This window comes from Ranitomeya imitator, chromosome 5 (assembly GCF_032444005.1).
Source record: "Ranitomeya imitator isolate aRanImi1 chromosome 5, aRanImi1.pri, whole genome shotgun sequence".
Taxonomy (NCBI): domain Eukaryota; kingdom Metazoa; phylum Chordata; class Amphibia; order Anura; family Dendrobatidae; genus Ranitomeya; species Ranitomeya imitator.
In genome coordinates this window covers 477,006,979-477,026,158 of record NC_091286.1, presented here as the reverse complement: position 1 = coordinate 477,026,158, position 19,180 = coordinate 477,006,979, and the positions used below count along the sequence as shown (strand labels likewise).

The 19,180-nt window shown below is 45.5% G+C and overlaps 1 protein-coding gene across 1 annotated transcript in view; it reads left to right on the top strand.

Moving 5' to 3' along the window:
- The window catches only part of SAMD7 (sterile alpha motif domain containing 7), a 145,712-nt gene that overhangs the window by 87,244 nt on the left and 39,288 nt on the right, over positions 1–19,180 (top strand). Inside the window, exons 6-8 of the mRNA XM_069727360.1 lie at positions 979–1,106; positions 5,324–5,405; positions 10,200–10,864. Of these exons, the coding sequence (XP_069583461.1) occupies positions 979–1,106; positions 5,324–5,405; positions 10,200–10,864 (875 nt within the window). The remainder of the gene's footprint in view (positions 1–978; positions 1,107–5,323; positions 5,406–10,199; positions 10,865–19,180) is intronic.

Sequence of the window (19,180 nt, the reverse complement as noted above, 5' to 3'; positions counted from 1 at the left end):
CCTCCAGCGTCCCCACTCTTGGCTCCGCCTCCAGCATCCCCGCTCTTGGCTCCGCCTCCAGCGTCCCCGCTCTTGGCTCCGCCTCCAGCGTCCCCGCTCTTGGCTCCGCCTCCAGCGTCTCCGCTCTTGGCTCCGCCTCCAGCGTCTCCGCTCTTGGCTCCGCCTCCTGCGGCTCCGTCCTTGGCTCTGCCTTCTCCTTCTCTACTCTCTGCTCTTCCTTCTCCTTCTCTGCTCATAGCTCCACCTTCTACTCGTACTCCGACTCCTGTGATTCAGCTTTTCTTCCACTCTTGCTCTATCTTAATTCTGCAACTTTCCCTACAGGTCTCTACCTGTTCCTTTATATTCTCCAGTCTGAACAGGTTCTTACCTGTTTCCACACATCCATCTGAATACCAGTTCCTACCAGAGTATCAGTCCTGTCTGCCAGTGCCAGCCGTGCCCGCCTGTCTGCCTGAGTACCAGCCGCGCCCGTCTGCCTGCCTGTATCTCCGTCAAGCCAGTCCGCCCGTCAGGGCCTCTGCCATACCCGTCTGTCAGCCAGTGTCACAGCCGTGCCTGCCTGCCCGTGTCTTGTCCCCGGTGGGATCAGCATCCACAGTCCGACTCCACCCTGGAGTGGTACCTGGTAGCTTCCTATTGCACAAGTCTGACCTCACCATCAGAGGCTCCAGCGAACACCTAGGAAGCTACTTAGTTACGCCCCTTCCAGGGAAGTTCGGTCTGTGGTCCAGTGGGGCCACACCCCCAGGTACCCGCGCCAACCAGTCTCGGCGCGAGCGTTACAGTCATGTTTTTCAAAATGCATTTCTATATTGTTACATAATACATAATAATACATAACTATTATGCCTGACTCCTTCCAATACACAAACTTTGAAGACGCTTATTTCTCTATTTATGTTTCTTATATTTTCCACACATTCTTCACCAAAAACTCTCATTATGAAAAAAACTAATGTTATTTTTTTTTATTAGAGAATTATTGCCATCGAATGACTTGATAATTCCCAACGACCCAAGACAAATGCATCTGGCTTCACACTTTGGACCATTAGTTCCTGGTCATTCAAGTGTCATGGCCAACAGAGCTTTCTCTACCCCAGGTAACGCTACTATGATAACAGTTTCCTCTGCCAATTAAATGTGTACAGTACAGACCAAAATATGGACACACTTTCTCATTTAAAGATTTTTCTGTATTTTCATGATTATGAAAATTGTACATTCACACTGAAGGCATCAAAACTATGAATTAACACATGTGGAATTATATACTTAACAAAAAAGTGTGAAACAACTGAAATTATGTCTTATATTCTAGGTTCTTCAAAGTAGCCACCTTTTGCTTTGATGACTGCTTTGCACACTCTTGGCATTCTCTTGATGAGCTTCAAAGGTAGTCACCGGGAATGGTTTTCACTTCACAGGAGTGCCCTGTCAGGTATAAGTGGGATTTCTTGCCTTATAAATGGGGTTGGGACCATCAGTTGTGTTGTGCAGAAGTCTGGTGGATACACAGCTGATAATCCTACTGAATAGACTGTTAGAATTTGTATTATGGCAAGAAAAAAGCAGCTAAGTAAAGAAAAATGAGTGGCCATCATTACTTTAAGAAATGAAGGTCAGTCAGTCTGAAAAATTGGGCAAACTTTGAAAGTGTCCCCAAGTGCAGTGACAAAAACCATCAAGCGCTACAAAGAAACTGGCTCACATGAGGACCGCCCCAGGAAAGGAAGACCAAGAGTCACCTCTGCTTCTGAGGATAAGTTTATCCGAGTCACCAGCCAAATTGCAGGTTAACAGCAACTCAGATTAGAGACCAGGTCAATGCCACACAGAGTTCTAGCAGCAGACACATCTCTACAACAACTGATAAGAGGAGACTTTGTGCAGCAGGCCTTCATGGTAAAATAGCTGCTAGGAAACCACTGCTAAGGACAGGCAACACGCAGAAGAGACTTGTTTGGGCTAAAGAACACAAGGAATGGACATTAGACCAGTGCAAATCTGTGCTTTGGTCTAATGAGTCCAAATTTGAGATCTTTGGTTCCAACCACCGTGTCTTTGTGCGACGCAAAAAAGGTGAACGGATGGACTCTACATGCCTGGATCCCACCATGAAGCATGGAGGAGGATGTGTGATGGTGTAGGGGTGCTTTGCTGGTGATACTGTTGGGGATTTATTCAAAATTGAAGGCATAGTGAACCAGCATGGCTACCACAGCATCTTGCAGCGGCATGCTATTCCATCCGGTTTGCGTTTAGTTGGACCATCATTTATTTTTCAACAGGACAATGACACCAAACACACCTTCAGGCTGTGTAAGGGCTATTTGACCAAGAAGGAGAGTGATGGGGTGCTACGCCAGATGACCTGGCCTCCACAGTCACCAGACCTGAACCCAATCGAGATGGTTTGGGATGAGCTGGACCGCAGAGTGAAGGCAAAAGGGCCAACAAGTGCTAAGCATCTCTGGGAACTCCTTCAAGATTGTTGGAAGACCATTCCCGGTGACTACCTCTTGAAGCTCATCAAGAGAATGCCAAGAGTGTACAAAGCAGTCATCAAAGCAAAAGGTGGCTACTTTGAAGAACCTAGAGTATAAGACATAATTTCAGCTGTTTCACACTTTTTTGTTAAGTATATAATTCCACATGTGTTAATTCATAGTTTTGATGCCTTCAGTGTGAATGTACAATTTTCATAGTCATTAAAATACAGAAAAATCTTCAAATGAGAAGTTGTGTCCAAACTTTAGGTCTGTACTGTATATACACTGCTCAAAAAAATAAAGGGAATTGTTGTGAATTCTGTGGTCAGGCTCCCTCCTGTGGTCATGAGTGGTACTTCGGCTGGTTCTGTCCATGAGCTTCCTTTGGTGGATGTGAGTGGGGCTGCGGCTTCTGAGTTTCCTTCCTCAGGTGACGAGGTTAAGTCGTTAGGTGCTGCTCTATTTAATTCCACCTAGTTCTTTGTTCCTGGCCTCCAGTCAATGTTCCAGTATTGGTCTTGCTCTCTCCTGGATCGTTCTTGTGGCCTGTCTGCCCTGCATAAGCTAAGTTCTGCTTGCGTTACTTTTGTTTACTATTTTTTCTGTCCAGCTTGCTATATTGGTTTGTTTTGCTTGCTGGAAGCTCTGGGACGCAGAGGGAGCACCTCCGTACCGTTAGTCGGTGCGGAGGGTCTTTTTGCGCAATCTGCGTGGTTGTTGTAGGTTTTTGTGCTGACCGCAAAGCTATCTTTCCTATCCTCGGTCTATTCAGTAAGTCGGGCCTCACTTTGCTAAAATCTATTTCATCTCTGTGTTTGTATTTTCATCTTTACTCACAGTCATTATATGTGGGGGGCTGCCTTTTCCTTTGGGGAATTTCTCTGAGGCAAGGTAGGCTTATTTTTCTATCTTCAGGGCTAGCTAGTTTCTCAGGCTGTGCCCGAGGCGCCTAGGTCTGGTCAGGAGCGCTCTACGGCTACCTCTAGCGTGGTGTGATAGGATTAGGGATTGCGGTCAGCAGAGTTCCCACGTCTCAGAGCTCGTCCTATGTTATTAGTAACTATCAGGTCATTTTCAGTGCTCTTAACCACCAGGTCCATTGTGGTTCTAAATCACCAGTTCATAACAGGGAATACTAAAATCCCACATCATAGATATCACTGAATGAAATATTCCAGTTGTAAATCTTTATTCATTACATAGTGGAATGTGTTGAGAACAATAAAACCTAAAAATTATCAACGTAAATCACAACTAATATCCCATGGAGGTCTGGAGTTGTAATGATGCTCAAAATCAAAGTGGAAAATGAAGTTACATGCTGATCCATCTTCAGTGGAAATGCCTCAAGACAAGAAAATGATGCTCAGTAGTGTGTGTGGCTTCCATGTGCCTGTATGACCTCCCTACAACGCCTGGGCATGCTCCTGATGAGGCGGCGGATGGTCTCCTGAGGGATCTCCTCCCAGACCTGGACTAAAGCATCCGCCAACTCCTGGACAGTCTGTGGTGCAATGTGACATTGGTGGATGGTGCGAGACATGATGTCCCAGATGTGTTCAATCGGATTCAGGTCTGGGGAACGGGCGGGCCAGTCCATAGCTTCAATGCCTTCATCTTGCAGGAACTGCTGACACACTCCAGCCACATGAGGCCTGTCATTCTCCTGCATTAGGAGTAACCCAGGGTCAACCGCACCAGGATATGGTCTCACAAGGGGTCAGAGGATCTCATCTCGGTACCTAATGGCAGTCAGGCTACCTCTGTCGAACACATGGAGGGCTGTGCGACCCTCCAAAGAAATGCCACCCCACACCATTACTAACCCACTACCAAATCGGTCATGCTGAAGGATGTTGCAGGTAGATCGCTCTCCACGGCTTCTCCAGACTCTGTCACGTCTGTCACATGTGCTCAGTGTGAACCTGCTTTCATCTGTGAAGAGCATAGGGCGCCAGTGGCGAATTTGCCAATCCTGGTGTTCTTTGGCAAATGCCAAGCGTCCTGCACGGTGTTGGGCTGTGAGCACAACCCCCATCTGTGGACATCGGGCACTCAGACTATCCTCATGGAGTCAGTTAAAACAGAGGAAGAGGAGTACATGGGGTTCTGGGGTGCAGTGGGTATTCTGGATTAAGAGATCGTTCAGACGTACCTGTGGAAGAAAGCTGTAGTCACAGTGCAAAAGAAAAGAGAGTGTGGACTTGATCAATCTATTTGACCAAGTCAGATTTAGGAACATCTGACAAGGGCCTTTATTTTTGGAGAGATCTGTAGGAAGTTAATGGGACGTATCAATTCCTTCACTCTGGGTCTTGGACATGGCCTATGTCCACGATTCCCATTTAAACTTTCAGAAAAAGTTTGGGTGTGTCAGTATTTTGTTTTGCAAGCAACAGAGCATGAGCTCGGTGGATGTCAGGTCTGTGTGAAACTGAACACAGGTCAGAGCCAGGGAGAGCACCCAGAGAGTTACACGTTATTGCCGTTGCCTATGGCAATGGATTGATAAGGCCTGTTACGGAAGATCCGTCTGCGAACTGGAGGACAACGCTTCAGTTTGATTTCGTAAGTTGCTTAAATAAAGACATTTGAGTTGAACTATCTTGGGTCACTGCCTCATTACCGCTCTGCCGTGAAAACCACTGTCTTACAATATCTATACATAAATATATATGTTCATATATGTACAGTATATATTCAAATGTGTATATATATACTGTATTGAAATAGATTCTCTTATAATTCTACAGGGCAAAATAAAATAATCCTGATCCATTAAAAAGAATGTATATATCCTTTAAACTGCTGCTCTACTCTGTTCCTAGGTTACGGCAACTTCCTACATACAGAACCATTGGATTTTATGGCCAGGAGACAGGAACTATTACAGAAACAAAATATGAACAGGTAAACAGGTATCTAAGAGTTTCAGCTATTGAAAAGTATAAGTATAGTGAGCTGATCTGTTACCGGGCTTAAAAGCTAACAGACAGGTAGTTGCCAACAGAGGAAGCTACCTGCCTATTCTACCCTGTGCCAGAACAAAGGGTTCACTGACTGCTTCTACCGGCAATTCTGTTACTCAACATTAACAGAGCAGCTCTTCTTCTTCCAGGCAGCTCTGTCTATGGGGCATGACTGCCAACATCATGCTGATTGACAGCTGGCTCCCTGCAGTTAGGTAATGGGGAGCTGGCTGTCAATCAGCATGACGTCGGCAGTCATGCCCCATTGACAGAGCAGAAGAGAAGCTGCTGTTCTTTTAATGTGATATCAGAGGAAACCACTGAATCACGAGCAGGTGCGATCTGTGACCTCTCTCAGCCGCCAGAGATCAGCACTGCGCAGAACATGCAGGTAGTTAACAAGCTGCAAGATAATTCTTAGGCCTGCAGTAATAAAATGATACAGTCCTAGCTAAACCAATTAAAAGAAACCAGGAGAGCTGCTGTATTGTATCTAATATACCGTACATTTATTGCTTCTCCAAGATTTAAAGCTAATTATACTAAACAGAGCACCTGTCATCAGGATAAAAGGGACCAGTTTTTGCTTTTATCTTATTCGCTCTGCTTTGTTGAGTACACCTTTTTTCTTAAATCCGCCACACGGTCCCAGAGATATAGGCCTTTTTATTTCTTGCTACTTCTTATGGTAGGAGTTGGTCACATGGTAATTATGCAGAGAAGACTAAAGACACAGCCCCAGAGAGTCTTGTGAGACAAGTCTCCTTGGAAAAGGCTATAAAAAATTAGCACTAAATGAAAGGGCCTATATCTCTGGGAACATGGTGTATAATAAAAAAGAAAACAAGGCATTCTCAAGGGAGCAGTATGGATATACTATGAGCAAAAGGTGCCTTCTGTTGAGTTGGTGACATTTCCTCTTTGTCTCCTAGAGGTTGCAAATATGTTCTGATATGAAACCACCATTCGACCATTGAATCTTCCAGAGCCTTAAAGGGAACCTGTCACACTGAAAATCGCATTCTGTAATGCTGTAGATAAGCCCCCGATGTTACCTGAAAGAGGAGAAAAAGTCGTTATACTCACCCAGGGGCGGTCCCGCTGCTGGTCAGGTCGGATGGGCGTCTCTGGTCCGCTCCGGGCCTCCCATCTTCATTACAAGACATCCTCTTCTGATCTCCAGCCACGGCTCCGGCGCAGGCGTACTTTGCTCTGCCCTCTTGAGGGCAGAGGATAGTACTGTAGTGCGCCGGCGCCGGAAAGGTCAGAGGCCCGGCGCCTGCGCACTACAGTACTTTGTCTGCCCTCAACAGGGCAGAGCAACGTACGCCTGCGCTGGAGCCGTGGCTGAAGATCAGAAGAGGACGTCTTGTAATGAAGATGGGAGGTGCCGCAGCGGACCGGAGACGCCCATCCGACCTGACCAGCAGTGGGACTGCCCCTGGGTGAGTATAATATAACGACTTTTTCTCCTCTTTCAGGTAACATCGGGGGCTTATCTACAGCATTACAGAATGCTGTAGATAAGCCCCTGATGCTGGTGGGCTTACCTCATCAGCGATTTTCGGGGTGACAGGTTCCCTTTAAAGATTTAATTCCTCTACACTTTTTCTTTCCCTTAAACTCTCTGGTATAGTCATACATACTTTCATGACTAAAGTCCCTTAGGTCCCAATAAAGAGGCAGCAAGTTATGGAGCACTGGAGAGCCATGATATTATTGTAATTCATAAGTCTCAGTGCTGATTCTTCCGTTAGCATTTTATTAAATGTCTTTAAAAAGTTTCCCACTCCCTCGGTTTTGCAGCCTTTTCCCCTCAGCTGTAATAATGCTTTCTTAAAGAGAACATAAAATATTTTGATTCCATAAACTAATGTTTCATGCCATGTATGTATTGGGAATAATTATACCAATGCCAATGCATTTCTAAAACCATCCAATAACTTACCGTATGTTATGCCCAGAATATGAGTACTTATTTAGAGTTGCCATACGGAGCTCTTGCAGGAAGTATTAACGGGGTTGTTCAGTCCAAACCGATAAGTCTGCAGTCACTCTGTGTGATTATAGAAATATGAATCCCCCCAATGCACGCACAGTGCTCTGCGGGGACTGACTCGGGACTGGAGGGTATATATGCGTTATGCATACCCCCATCCAGGACCCATCCAGTGGGCCCAGCCTCGCTCCATACACCTGTATAGAGTGAGTCTGAGCCCTGACTAGTTACACAGCCGTCCGGTGTGCGTAGCTAACTAACTCTCTCCGTAGAAGTGTCTGGAGCAAGGCAGGATGAGCTCTGGTCGGGGGTATCTACAACACATACATACCCTCTGGCCCCAGCTCAGAAGCCGGCGGGACAACTTTATAATACATAATCTAAAGGGTTGGTCCACAAATATTAAAACCCTGCTGTTCTGTTCGGTCTAGGGAGACCTATTTTGAACTTTGGTATTTTTTGGGGTGTTCAAGATGCGGTTCTGAAACTTGTGGTTGATTGACTTAAATGAGGATGGGTCGGTCGGCCACGGGTTTCAGAGCCGCATCTTGAATATTTTAAAGAATATTGAAGTTCAAGGTCGGTCATTTTTGACCAACAGAACAGTTAAGCACATGTCAGCCAGCTAAGTATGATGCCCAATGTAAGGGCAATGTATCACATTGCAGCTACAAATCTGAACTCCTTGTAAACAGGTTGACAGTAGAAATATCCATAAAGAACACAGCATACATATATATTATTACTCTGCTGAATTTATAAGCACTTCCACAGTTTCTTCCAGTTTCTAATACTCTTCCCCCGGACACATAAACCTAAACAAAAGTCACAACTTAATAGGCTGCCTGCCCATAAAACAGCCAGCAGATCCCCTTTAAAGTTGCACTATGGTGATTTTTTTCTTTTATCATCTACCCCCTTTAGCCATATTTATTACGTGCATAGTGGATGCATTCAAATACTGATCGCTGCCGTCTTCTGTTCCCAGCGTCGTTCCGCTTCTCTTCTACACTAAATATCCACACATAATTTTCTGTCAAAACCAAAAATATCTTTCTCAATGTAAGTCTATGAGAGCCTTGATGTGAGTCTCATTGACTTGCACTGAGAAAGTGACTCCCTGTCCAAACAGAACAAGCTGTGTAAGCCATGAATTCAGAACTGCGGCCATATCGTGCAGAAAAAAAAAACGGAATGGCGCTGGGAAAAGATTGATGGCAGCAATTTGTAAGTATTTTAATATGTGAATTGCACTCATAATAATTGTTGCCAAGAGGATCGATAATGAAGAAAAATGTTGGAGCACTACTTTAAGTTACTCTGATCAGAAAAAAATACAGAATAAGTTTTATATTTTAATAATTTAGGATCAAATGTTCTTTTGCTTTTATATTCCTCTTATTGCACCCATCAGTGATGTATTGATTCTTTCCTAAAACATCCATCTCATGTGTCCATTACTGGTGGTCACACACTGTCAGTGACTTAAGGTACCGTCACATTAAGCGACGCTGCAGCGATATAGACAACGATGCCGATCGCTGCAGCGTCGTTGTTTAGTCGTTGTGTGGTCGCTGGAGAGCTGTCACACAGACAGCTTTCCAGCGACCAACGATGCCGAAGTCCCTGGGTAAACATCGGGTTACTAAGCGCAGGGCCGCGCTTTGTAACCCGATGTTTACCCTGGTTACCATTGTAAATGTAAAAAAAAAAAAACAGTACATACTCACATTCTGGTGTCTGTCGCGTCCCCCGGTGTCAGCTTCCCTGCACTGTGTCAGCGCCGGCCGGCTGTAAAGCAGAGCACAGCGGTGACGTCACCGCTCTGCTTTACGGCCGGCGCTGACACAGTGCAGGGAAGCTGACGCCGGGGGACGCGACAGACACCGGAATGTGAGTATGTACTGTTTTTTTTTTTTTTACATTTACAATGGTAACCAGGGTAAATATCGGGTTACTAAGCGCGGCCCTGCGCTTAGTAACCCGATGTTTACCCTGGTTACCAGTGAACACATCGCTGGATCGGCGTCACACACGCCGATTCAGCGATGTCAGCGGGTGATCCAGCGACTAAATAAAGTTCTGGCCTTCTAGCTCCGACCAGCGATGTCACAGCAGGATCCTGATCGCTGCTGCGTGTCAAACACAACGATATTGCTATCCAGGACGCTGCAACGTCACGGATCGCTATCGTTATCGTTCTAAAGTTGCTCAGTGTGAAGGTACCTTTAGTCCCACAGCCTGGATCAGACAAGCCACTAGGAGTCAGATTTGGGCATCTTAAGTGGACATTCTTAAGGGAAATAGAAAAAGCAAAGGTTATCATAATTCTGTAACATGTAAAATTACATTAAAATGTAATCTAAGTGACATTTTGGGTTTTTTTTCATGGTCCAAGAGAAATGTAAGATTTAAATGTGGGACAAAGCAGTCAATGGGTTGTTTCATATCATCTATATCTGTCTGTATGCACTATTATGTCATATGGAAATCATAAATATAGACTTTTTGCTGGGCTTTACAAAAAAGAGTGAAGATCCTCTATCAAGGATCATTTTATATTCTGGCCAACCTGATCCATACATATATTCCAGTCATTGCTATTCATTTGAAGGGATGCATGTAACACTACATTTCATCTATTGCATTGGAAAAGAACTTCCTCCAGCAAATTTAATTTTTGACAATGTATATTTACTTTTTAATTTACTTGCCCATATTTATTTTGCTGCATAGGATGGATATGGAAATTAATGCATTGTATCATCAAAGAGAGATGGACAAGTCTCATAGAAAAAGTTTAGTTGACATGGACACACCATTTCTCTACCATGGGATGCCATCCAACACAGTAGCAATCAGAGGTCGGCAGATGTGTCCAGAAGGCCAGCTTCCCTCAGATTTGTTTGTCCATCGCAATGCCCTAGACATCCTTCATGGTAGCACAATTTTGAAGACAAGTCCATATGCTCCTATTAATAGCCTGCAGAGGGAAAGAGCCCGCAGACCAGGTAGAAGAGCTGGCAATCCAAAAATTACGGAGAGCAATATTGGAGTGCAAAAGATACCAGCAGAAATCAAACCCCAGTCTTCACCTTCTGCTACCGAAGAGGAGAAAGAGGAGAAAAAAGAAGATGATACAGAGACATTTAATAGATGTGACCATGGGAAAGTAAATACCGAATCTGCAGCAGACAAGACTGCAAATGAAAGCCAAGACAGCCAGGAGAAGACAAGTAATCCTATTCCTTCCATGTCCAGTAGAAGCAGGACAGGGGCAGACAAAGAACTTAGCAATCCAGGGCCAACATTTGAAGACAGATATATTTACCAGTCTCCAGTTCATCTGTCAACAAGTCCATTCAGCTTTCCAGTAACGATGAATCCTTCACTTCTTCCAGGTAGGCATTGCAGCCTCTCCAATGAATTCTTCCGATCACTTGTAAAAGGATAAGGGAGGATGAAGTTTAGGATCACAGTGCGGAGACATTTTGCTGGTGACTGCATGGTGGTATCGAGATGTGGACAGTGTCACCGCTGTAATTCTCAACATGATAAATGATTTCAATTGAAAAGTGGGTTCAAAAGCAAACTTGTTATTTAAAACCATCTCCATTCTCAAGAGGGGATTTTTAATTGTATTGTTTACTACTCATTACCTAGCTTTGTGGTCACCGCTGCAGTCCATCAGTGATAACTGGTCTCTTGGGCAATGATTATATGATTATAAGGTCTTTTTTTTTATGGCGTTTTTTACTGTAGCTCTGAAGCTGACCGGGACTCAGCCAGCTTCACTGACCCTGTGCTCTCTAACTGCAACAACAAAGCTACCTCTGCTTACCGCATCAAGAAATGGACAGTTCAGGCAGCGGCATAAGATTACCAATGGTCTGAACTGTCAACCAAGTAAGCAGGAGAGCAATGCCACTGGCAAGCAGAAAGCCAGGAGGCAGGGGAGAGGTGATCTCCTGAAGATCACTGTTGAGAATGACCCTTTACTTTTTTTAGGTAAAATATTTTTTTTTCTAGATTTTCTTTACTCTCTCTGCAAAAAATAATCTGAAATCTTGCATTTTTTGCTCTAAGCAGTAAGCCTGTTCTGTAGAAATGACTTTTCATTAGTCATTTTATTATCCTCACATACAGGATTATAATGACAGGGAGCAGCTATGTAAAGAGAACACCAGGTTCCACCATAGGTAATGTCACTTCCTCCTCTTTCCTGAACAGTGAGTCCTGCTCAGATCACAGATCATCATACGTAGAGTACTCTCCGTGCCGTAAAAATATCTCTAGGTGCAGTTATTAAAGGGTCGGAAAAGATGTCTGCCCCCCATTAGTCAAGTACAGTAAATAGAGTAAAAAAATCTATGGTCAGTAAATAAAAACAAATCAGAAAAAAAAAATACTGTATGTTTCAAAATCTTGATTAATTATTAAACATATTATAAGTGACAATGTACTGGAAAAATACTTCACTGACCAAAGCATTGAAGCTGAATGCTAGAGCGATACGCCATGTTCCAAATTATCATACAAATGCTATTTTAATCTGATTTCTTACGAGTCAGTATAATGTTCAAATCAATGTTAGGCCGGTGTCCCACTTGCAACTGCAATGCGAGAAACTTGCATGAGTCTCTCACCTCAATACCCGGCAATTCCGCCGGCACTCAGGACTGGAGTGTGCGGCTGCATGTATTTCTATGCAGCTGAACGCTCCAGTCCAAACCGCCGGCGGCAGTGCTGGGTATTGAGGCGAGAGACTCAAGCGAGTTTCTCGCATTGCAGTTGCAAGTGGGACACCGGCCTTAGAGAATAAATCAAACTCTATTGGACAAACCTCCTAATGATGACAGTATTTTTTTCAAAATTAAAAAATTAAAATACACTTCCAAATTATTATACACAATGGAGTTTCTAAACATTTTATACGTTGCAAAAAAAACTGAAAATGGTAATTTGTTGGATTTTCAGCATTAAGAGGTCCTATTTACTAAAATCCAAAACTTTTTCAATCAAAAACATCTTAGGTCAAGTTACATGTTAACATATAACTCCTTCTTTGCTATCACCTCCACAATTCTTGCATCCATTATGAGTTTTTGGAAAAGTTACTCTTGAATTTCTTTGTAGGATGTCAGAATAGCCTTGCAGTGCCACTGTTTTGATGTGATCTGCTTCCTACCCTCACAGATCTTTTGCCTGAAGATACTCCAAAGGTTCTCAATAGGGTTGAGGTCAGGGGAAGATGGTGGCCACACCATGAGTTTATCTCCTCTTATGCCCATAGCAACCATTGACTCAGAGATGGTCTTTACCACATCAGATGGTGCATTGCCATGCATGAAGATGATTTTACTACAGATAGAACAGTTTTTCTTTTTGAACCATGGAGGAAAGTAGACAGTATGAGACTCTACATACTGTACTTTGCCAAGTTCATTTTCAGGGACCCTAAAGGGGCCTGCCATCTCTCTCCCCATGATCCTGGCCTAAAAAATGACTTGGCCACCTCCTTGTTGACATCACATGAGAGAATCTCAGCACAGGTGTGGAGAAGATGGAGAACTTAATTTCTCCATCTTCTCCATTGTCACTGTGCGGGTATATTGAACTGCACTCGGATGTCTTCCAAATGCAGTCCTATGTTTTACATGCATCTGGAGTGCCCCATCAGGGCAAGGGGTTACTCGGTACCGGGTCTGGTGTTCACAGGGGGATGTCACAGTGGCTGACCCGGTCCATGGCCCTGGGACGTCCGTATAAAAGGGAAAGGTCTTTAAGGGGATAAGGTTTATGTTCGTGACGCCACCTGTGGTATTCGGTTAGGGAGACCGACGCTGCTTTAAGGAGTCCGCTGGGGTGATGTTATGGCAGCTGGATGGTATAACTTCCCACAGATGAAGTATGTCCCCAGGGCTTCCCAGTGTATAGATGGTGAATGATGAGTGGCACAGAGAAGAACGAGGACACAAGGTTGCAGTCTCTTTACCTTTACTGAAGACTTCAGCATCCACAGTCCAGAGCACCAGACCACAGGGCAGGCAGAGTCCGGCCGGTTTAGAGGCAAGTCCAGAGTCCCCTTGTCCAGGTGGAGAATAAAAGCCTTTCCTCTAGCGCTGTGGTGGTAGTAGTCCCTAACTGCTAAGCTTCTCATAAGGTCCTTATCTCTCTCTGTCCTACGGATTGGATAGGACATACCCGTATGACTGGTGACTTGAGGCGGTTTATAGAGACTCTAGCACGCCCCAGCCTCTATGGTTGTCACCGTGCCTCCTGGGTGTTAGGTCGGACAGGTAACGTGCAATTAGCTGTCCTGCCAGTCTCTGATGTAAGTCATAGAGGTCCTTACAACCTCGGTGTTCCGGCTACCAGTCTCTGCGCCTCAGAATGAGGCAGCCTGCCCGGGGCTGGTCCCCTTCTGATATGCTCTCCTGTGCTTCCTCTCCTGCATGCTTGCTGCAAACAATTCGGCCTCTTTCTGGGAGCTGCAGCTCTGTGGGCAGGCACAGCTCCGTGGACCCTCTGTCCTCCTCAGACGGATGTCTGGAACTGACTCCTGTCTGGAACTAACTTTCTTTACAGACTACCAGTTATATATATATGGGGAGTCACCTAGTAAATAGGATCAAAAGCTCCCCCTGGTGGCCTGGAGTGTGAAATGTTGCATGTTTGTGGTACCTGGATGCAGTTATCTTTCCTTGCCTCCAAACGTAGCATCACTCTCCCAGGCAGGAAAACAATACCACTGTGATGACCAGGACCCTGGGGCGCCACACATCCATAGACATTTATGGGTGTGCATAGTATGATTTGCAGAGCCACTCGCATAGCACATGTTCGAGTTATATGCTACTTTGAGCAAGCCCTTAGGCTAAGTTCACACTAAGTTTTTGCTGCATTTTTTTGCTTGCATGTGTTTTTTAATGCTAATTTGCTTCTGTGTTTTACAGTACCAGCAAAGCCAATGAGATTTCAGAAATCTCATGCACACACATTATTTTTTTTCAGTGTTTTTCACCCATTGAAAGCAATGGGCAATGAAAGAAAAGCAAGTACAGCAGTATATGAAACCCATTCGTTTTTGTAATTTTTCCAGGTTTACCGTCTTGTCTTGGTCACCTGAGATGGAAGTACGGATTAGTACAGTTTAATTAAATTATTAATACGTACAAAGTAAACATTGGTCAACAAAGGTGACATTGCACAATGCATGTGCAACTCATGGCAGACCAAAGTGTGAAAGTTAAACAGTGTCCTAAAAACTCAATGTTCTGCCAGTTTCTTAGGTAAATTATTCCAGACTAATCTACCCCCCTCAGCTGTTACATTTGTATGTGTATTTTTTCATGAACATAAGTCTTGTATTGGTGACTCGTGTTCATGCTTCTGTGGTGGAAGAAAAGCTGAACTTTGGGATCCTGAAAAACGCATCAAAAAATGCGTTTTTGACGCTGCTTCTTTTCTGCCAAGAGCGCAGGTTTTGCTGCAGAAAAAAACGCAGGAAAAACGCCTAGTGTGAACTTTAATCTGATACAGAGGCGTAGCTAGGGTTTTGGTTCAGGGGGGCGAAGCTTCTGAGTGGGCCCCTAACCAGGTAACCTTGATTACAACTCGGTGACACCCCCTAAAAGTGGAGGAGAACCTCAGGAGATGACCGCGCTGTTACTGAAGAAAATCTCTATATAAAGACCAACATGGATATTACCGCCATTTGGTCAGTGGTAGATACCAGCCCTACAGAACATACAGTATAAGAGATCACAGTACAGTACAGTAGCAGATGGTGACTTACCGCTGACGTTCTTTCTGATGGAATCGTTCATTTTTCCCGTCTTTTCCATCTGGCCCAGACCGATATGACAACTTCTTCCACCCAGGCCTCGGCTGCATAGAATGCAACAAAGACACGTTTCACTTCTCACATTCCAGCTATCACCATCTACTACCAACCTGCACAAACTCCTCATCCTACTGATACCCCAATACTGAACCGCTGCTGCCGTATGTGTCCTTATTACTGCACCTGCTGTGTGATTCTGTGTGCCTTCTAAATTCTAAAGCAACCCTCTATAATATAGTAATGCCGGGCGCAAGTGCCCTAGAAAACAGTGCCCATATTTTGCCCCCTAGAAAGTAATATTGTCCTGTGTGCCCCTTTGACAGTCACAGTAACCTGAGTTCACCTATAACAATAAGTGCCCACTTTACATTTAATAATGTCACGAGTCTCCCCCGTACAGCTCCCTTATACACAGTATTATGCTCTCTTATACACAGTATAATGCCCCCTCACTGTATAGTACCACCCAAACAGTATACTGACCCCTTAGTAGCCTCCAAACTGTTTGATGGCTCCAACACTGTATGATTGCCCCATAGATAACCTCCATCTATATATATAAGAGGCATCGTGATTACTCGCTAATCCTACCCCCTGCACAGCAGCTCCGCCCCCACCCCATTACTACACATAATCCCGCCCCCCACATTACCACACGAGGCTCCGTCCCCACACATTACCACACGAGGCTCCGTCCCCACACATTACCACACGAGGCTCCGTCCTCACACATTACCACACGAGGCTCCGTCCTCACACATTACCACACGAGGCTCCGTCCTCACACATTACCACACGAGGCTCCGTCCTCACACATTACCACACAAGGCTCCATCCCCCCACATTACCACACGAGGCTCCGTCCCCCCACATTACCACGCAAGGCTCCGACCTCACACATTACCACACGAGGCTCCATCCCCACACATTACCACACGAGGCTCTGTCCACCCACATTACCACACAAGGCTCCATCCCCCCACATTACCACACAAGGCTCTGTCCTGTTGTGATCAGGTGGCCTTGGAGCAGCATGAAATGACCTTCACTGGAGCAGTGGTAATTTTACTGACCGCAAACCCTGATCCTATCACCGCAACTAGAAGTAGCCGTGGGGTGTGCCTAACCAGACCTAGACACCTTGACACAGCCTAAGGACTAAATATCCCTAAAGATGGAAATAGGAAAACTCTCTTGCCTCAGAGTAGATCCCCAAAGGATAGATAGCCCCCCACAAATAATGACGGATAAGTCCACAATCTGTGAACAGAAAAGCGCAAGCAAAAACTTAGCTTTGCTGAACTGGTCAGGATAACAGGGAAATCCAAAGAGATGTGAATCCAACCAGGAACCATTTACAAGTGGCACTGGCTGAAGGAACAGCCAGGCCTAAATAGCCGAGCAGAAGAGACGATAAGTGGAGGCAGCTGATGACAGCTAACTCCAAGGAGCAGCCATACCACTTGAAACCACAAGAGGGAGCCCAAGAGCAGAACTCACAAAAGTGCCACTTACAACCACTGGAGGGAGCCCAAGAGCGGAATTCACAACAACTCCGTCCCTCCACATTACCACACGAGGATCCATCCCCCCACATTACCACACGAGGCTCCGTCTCCCCACATTACCACATGAGGCTCCGTCCCCCCACATTACCACATGAGGCACCGTCCCCACACTGTTATTAACTTCATTTTAAGTTAATTCACCACCTGCATAAGCGCTATTGAATGTTGTCATTATTTACTTTAGTTTAATCACCAGTAGCGTTAATTAGATAGCAATGAGCGTGCCGAGCATTAGCTGGCTGGAAACAGCTAGTATAGTATAATGTGACAGATAGTCCTCAATATAGCACAAGGCAGCACCCCATAGGCAGACCCTGTAGTATAAGACAGTACCCCTATAGGCAGACCCTGTAAGTATAAGACAGTACCCATATAGGCAGACCCTGTAAGTATAAGGCAGCACCCCATAGGCAGACCCTGTAGTATAAAGCAGCACCCCTATAGGCAGACCCTGTAATTATAAGACAGTACCCCTATAGGCAGGCCCGGTAAGTATAAAGCAGCACCCCCATACCCAGACCCTGTAGTATAAGACAGTACCCCTATAGGCAGACCCTGTAGTATAAGACAGTACCCCCATAGGTAGACTCTGTAGTATAAGGCAGCCCCCATAAAAAAAAACACAATAAATAAATAGTCACCTCTCTTCCTCCTTGTTCCAGCGTTGCTCCGAGCTCCCACTCCCACTCATCTCCTGACAGCGGGCGTTGAGCAGTGACGTCATTGCACCCGCTATCAGCGCCAGACACTGACAGAGGGATGATGGGAGAGGGAGCGTAACGCTCCTTCTCTCATCAATTCGGTGAGCTGTATCGGCTAGATGCCGATACAGCTGACCTTGCAATGACAGGCGGGGGGCCCACTGCTGACACTGGGCCCCCCGCCTGCTCAGGGGTCCCATAGCAGCAGAGCAGGGAGATAGATTCTCCCTGTTCTGCCACAGAATGTAATCAGCAGTTACAGTAGAGTAGCTCCAGGTGGACCCCCTCAGAGCGCGGGGCCCTGGACGACTGCCTTCTCTGCCCTCCCGGTAGCTACGCTACTGATCTGATGGATTTGTCTGGCAGAAGCCTTCTTTATTATGCATTTATCTGCACAAACCCATCTGTGCTCTGTATCAGTGACAAATCTTTTCACAGTGCGATGATCACATTTAGGTTTTCATGAAATATCTAATGCTTTCATACCTTATACAAGGCATTGCACTATTTAATGCTTTTCAGCTATTCTTTTTCTCTCCCATATTGGTTGAAAACAATGACCTGCTTAATAATGTGGAACGTTCTTCTTAGGCCAGTCTCACACGTCCAGATAATTCCGGTACGGAAAAATCGGTACCGGAATTATCCGTGTCCATGTGTCCGTGTGCTCACGTGGCACATCAGTGTGGCACACGTGCGGCATCCATGTGCCGCCCGTGTGCCGACTGGATACCACACGCACCGTGCAGGAGACAGCGCTACAGTTCAGCGCTGTCCCCTGCGTGCGGTACTGAAGCCACCATTAATTTCTTCTATCCAGCAGCGTTTGCTGGAGAGAAGATATGAAAAATCTTTTTTTTTTTTTTTTGGTGTTTAAAAAAAAGATCCCTGTCCCCAACCCCCTCCCACCCCCCCTATGGGAGGTGGAGCCGCATGTTCATCACTGTAATGGGCGGCACCACGTGACCGCTCATACAGGAGAAGCTGCGGCGAGGAGAAGAAGCAGCGAGGGAGCCGGGTAAGTATTTTATTAACAGCGGGGGGCGCACAGGGGGTTGGAGAGGGTTGGGGACAGGGATCTTTTTTTAAAACACCAAAAAAAAAAAAAGATTTTTCATATCTTCTCTCCAGCGAACGCTGCTGGAGAGAAGGAATGGCGGCTTCAGCACCACGCTGGGGGGACAGCGCTTACTGTAGCGCTGTCTCCTGCACGGCACACAGAGACTGCACAAGGACAGCATCCATGTGCGGTACATGTTTTACACGGACCCATTGACTTTAATGGGTCCGTGTAATACATGCGCTCCCACGAACACTAATATGTCTCCGTGTTTTTCAAACGGATACACGGTCCGTGAAAACACGCTGACATGTGCAGAGACACATTGATTTTAATGTGCCTACGTGAGTCAGTGTCTCCGATACATGAGGAAACTGTCACCTAACGTACCGGAGCCACTGACGTGTGAAACCGGCCTTAAATAGTTTTCCTTTCATTGGGCTCTCGTGACAAACTAATTATCACAGGAGTTTTAGATTGATTTCAGTGATCCAAAGAGCCCTGATACACAACACCATCCATGAGTTTATTTCACAAACAAA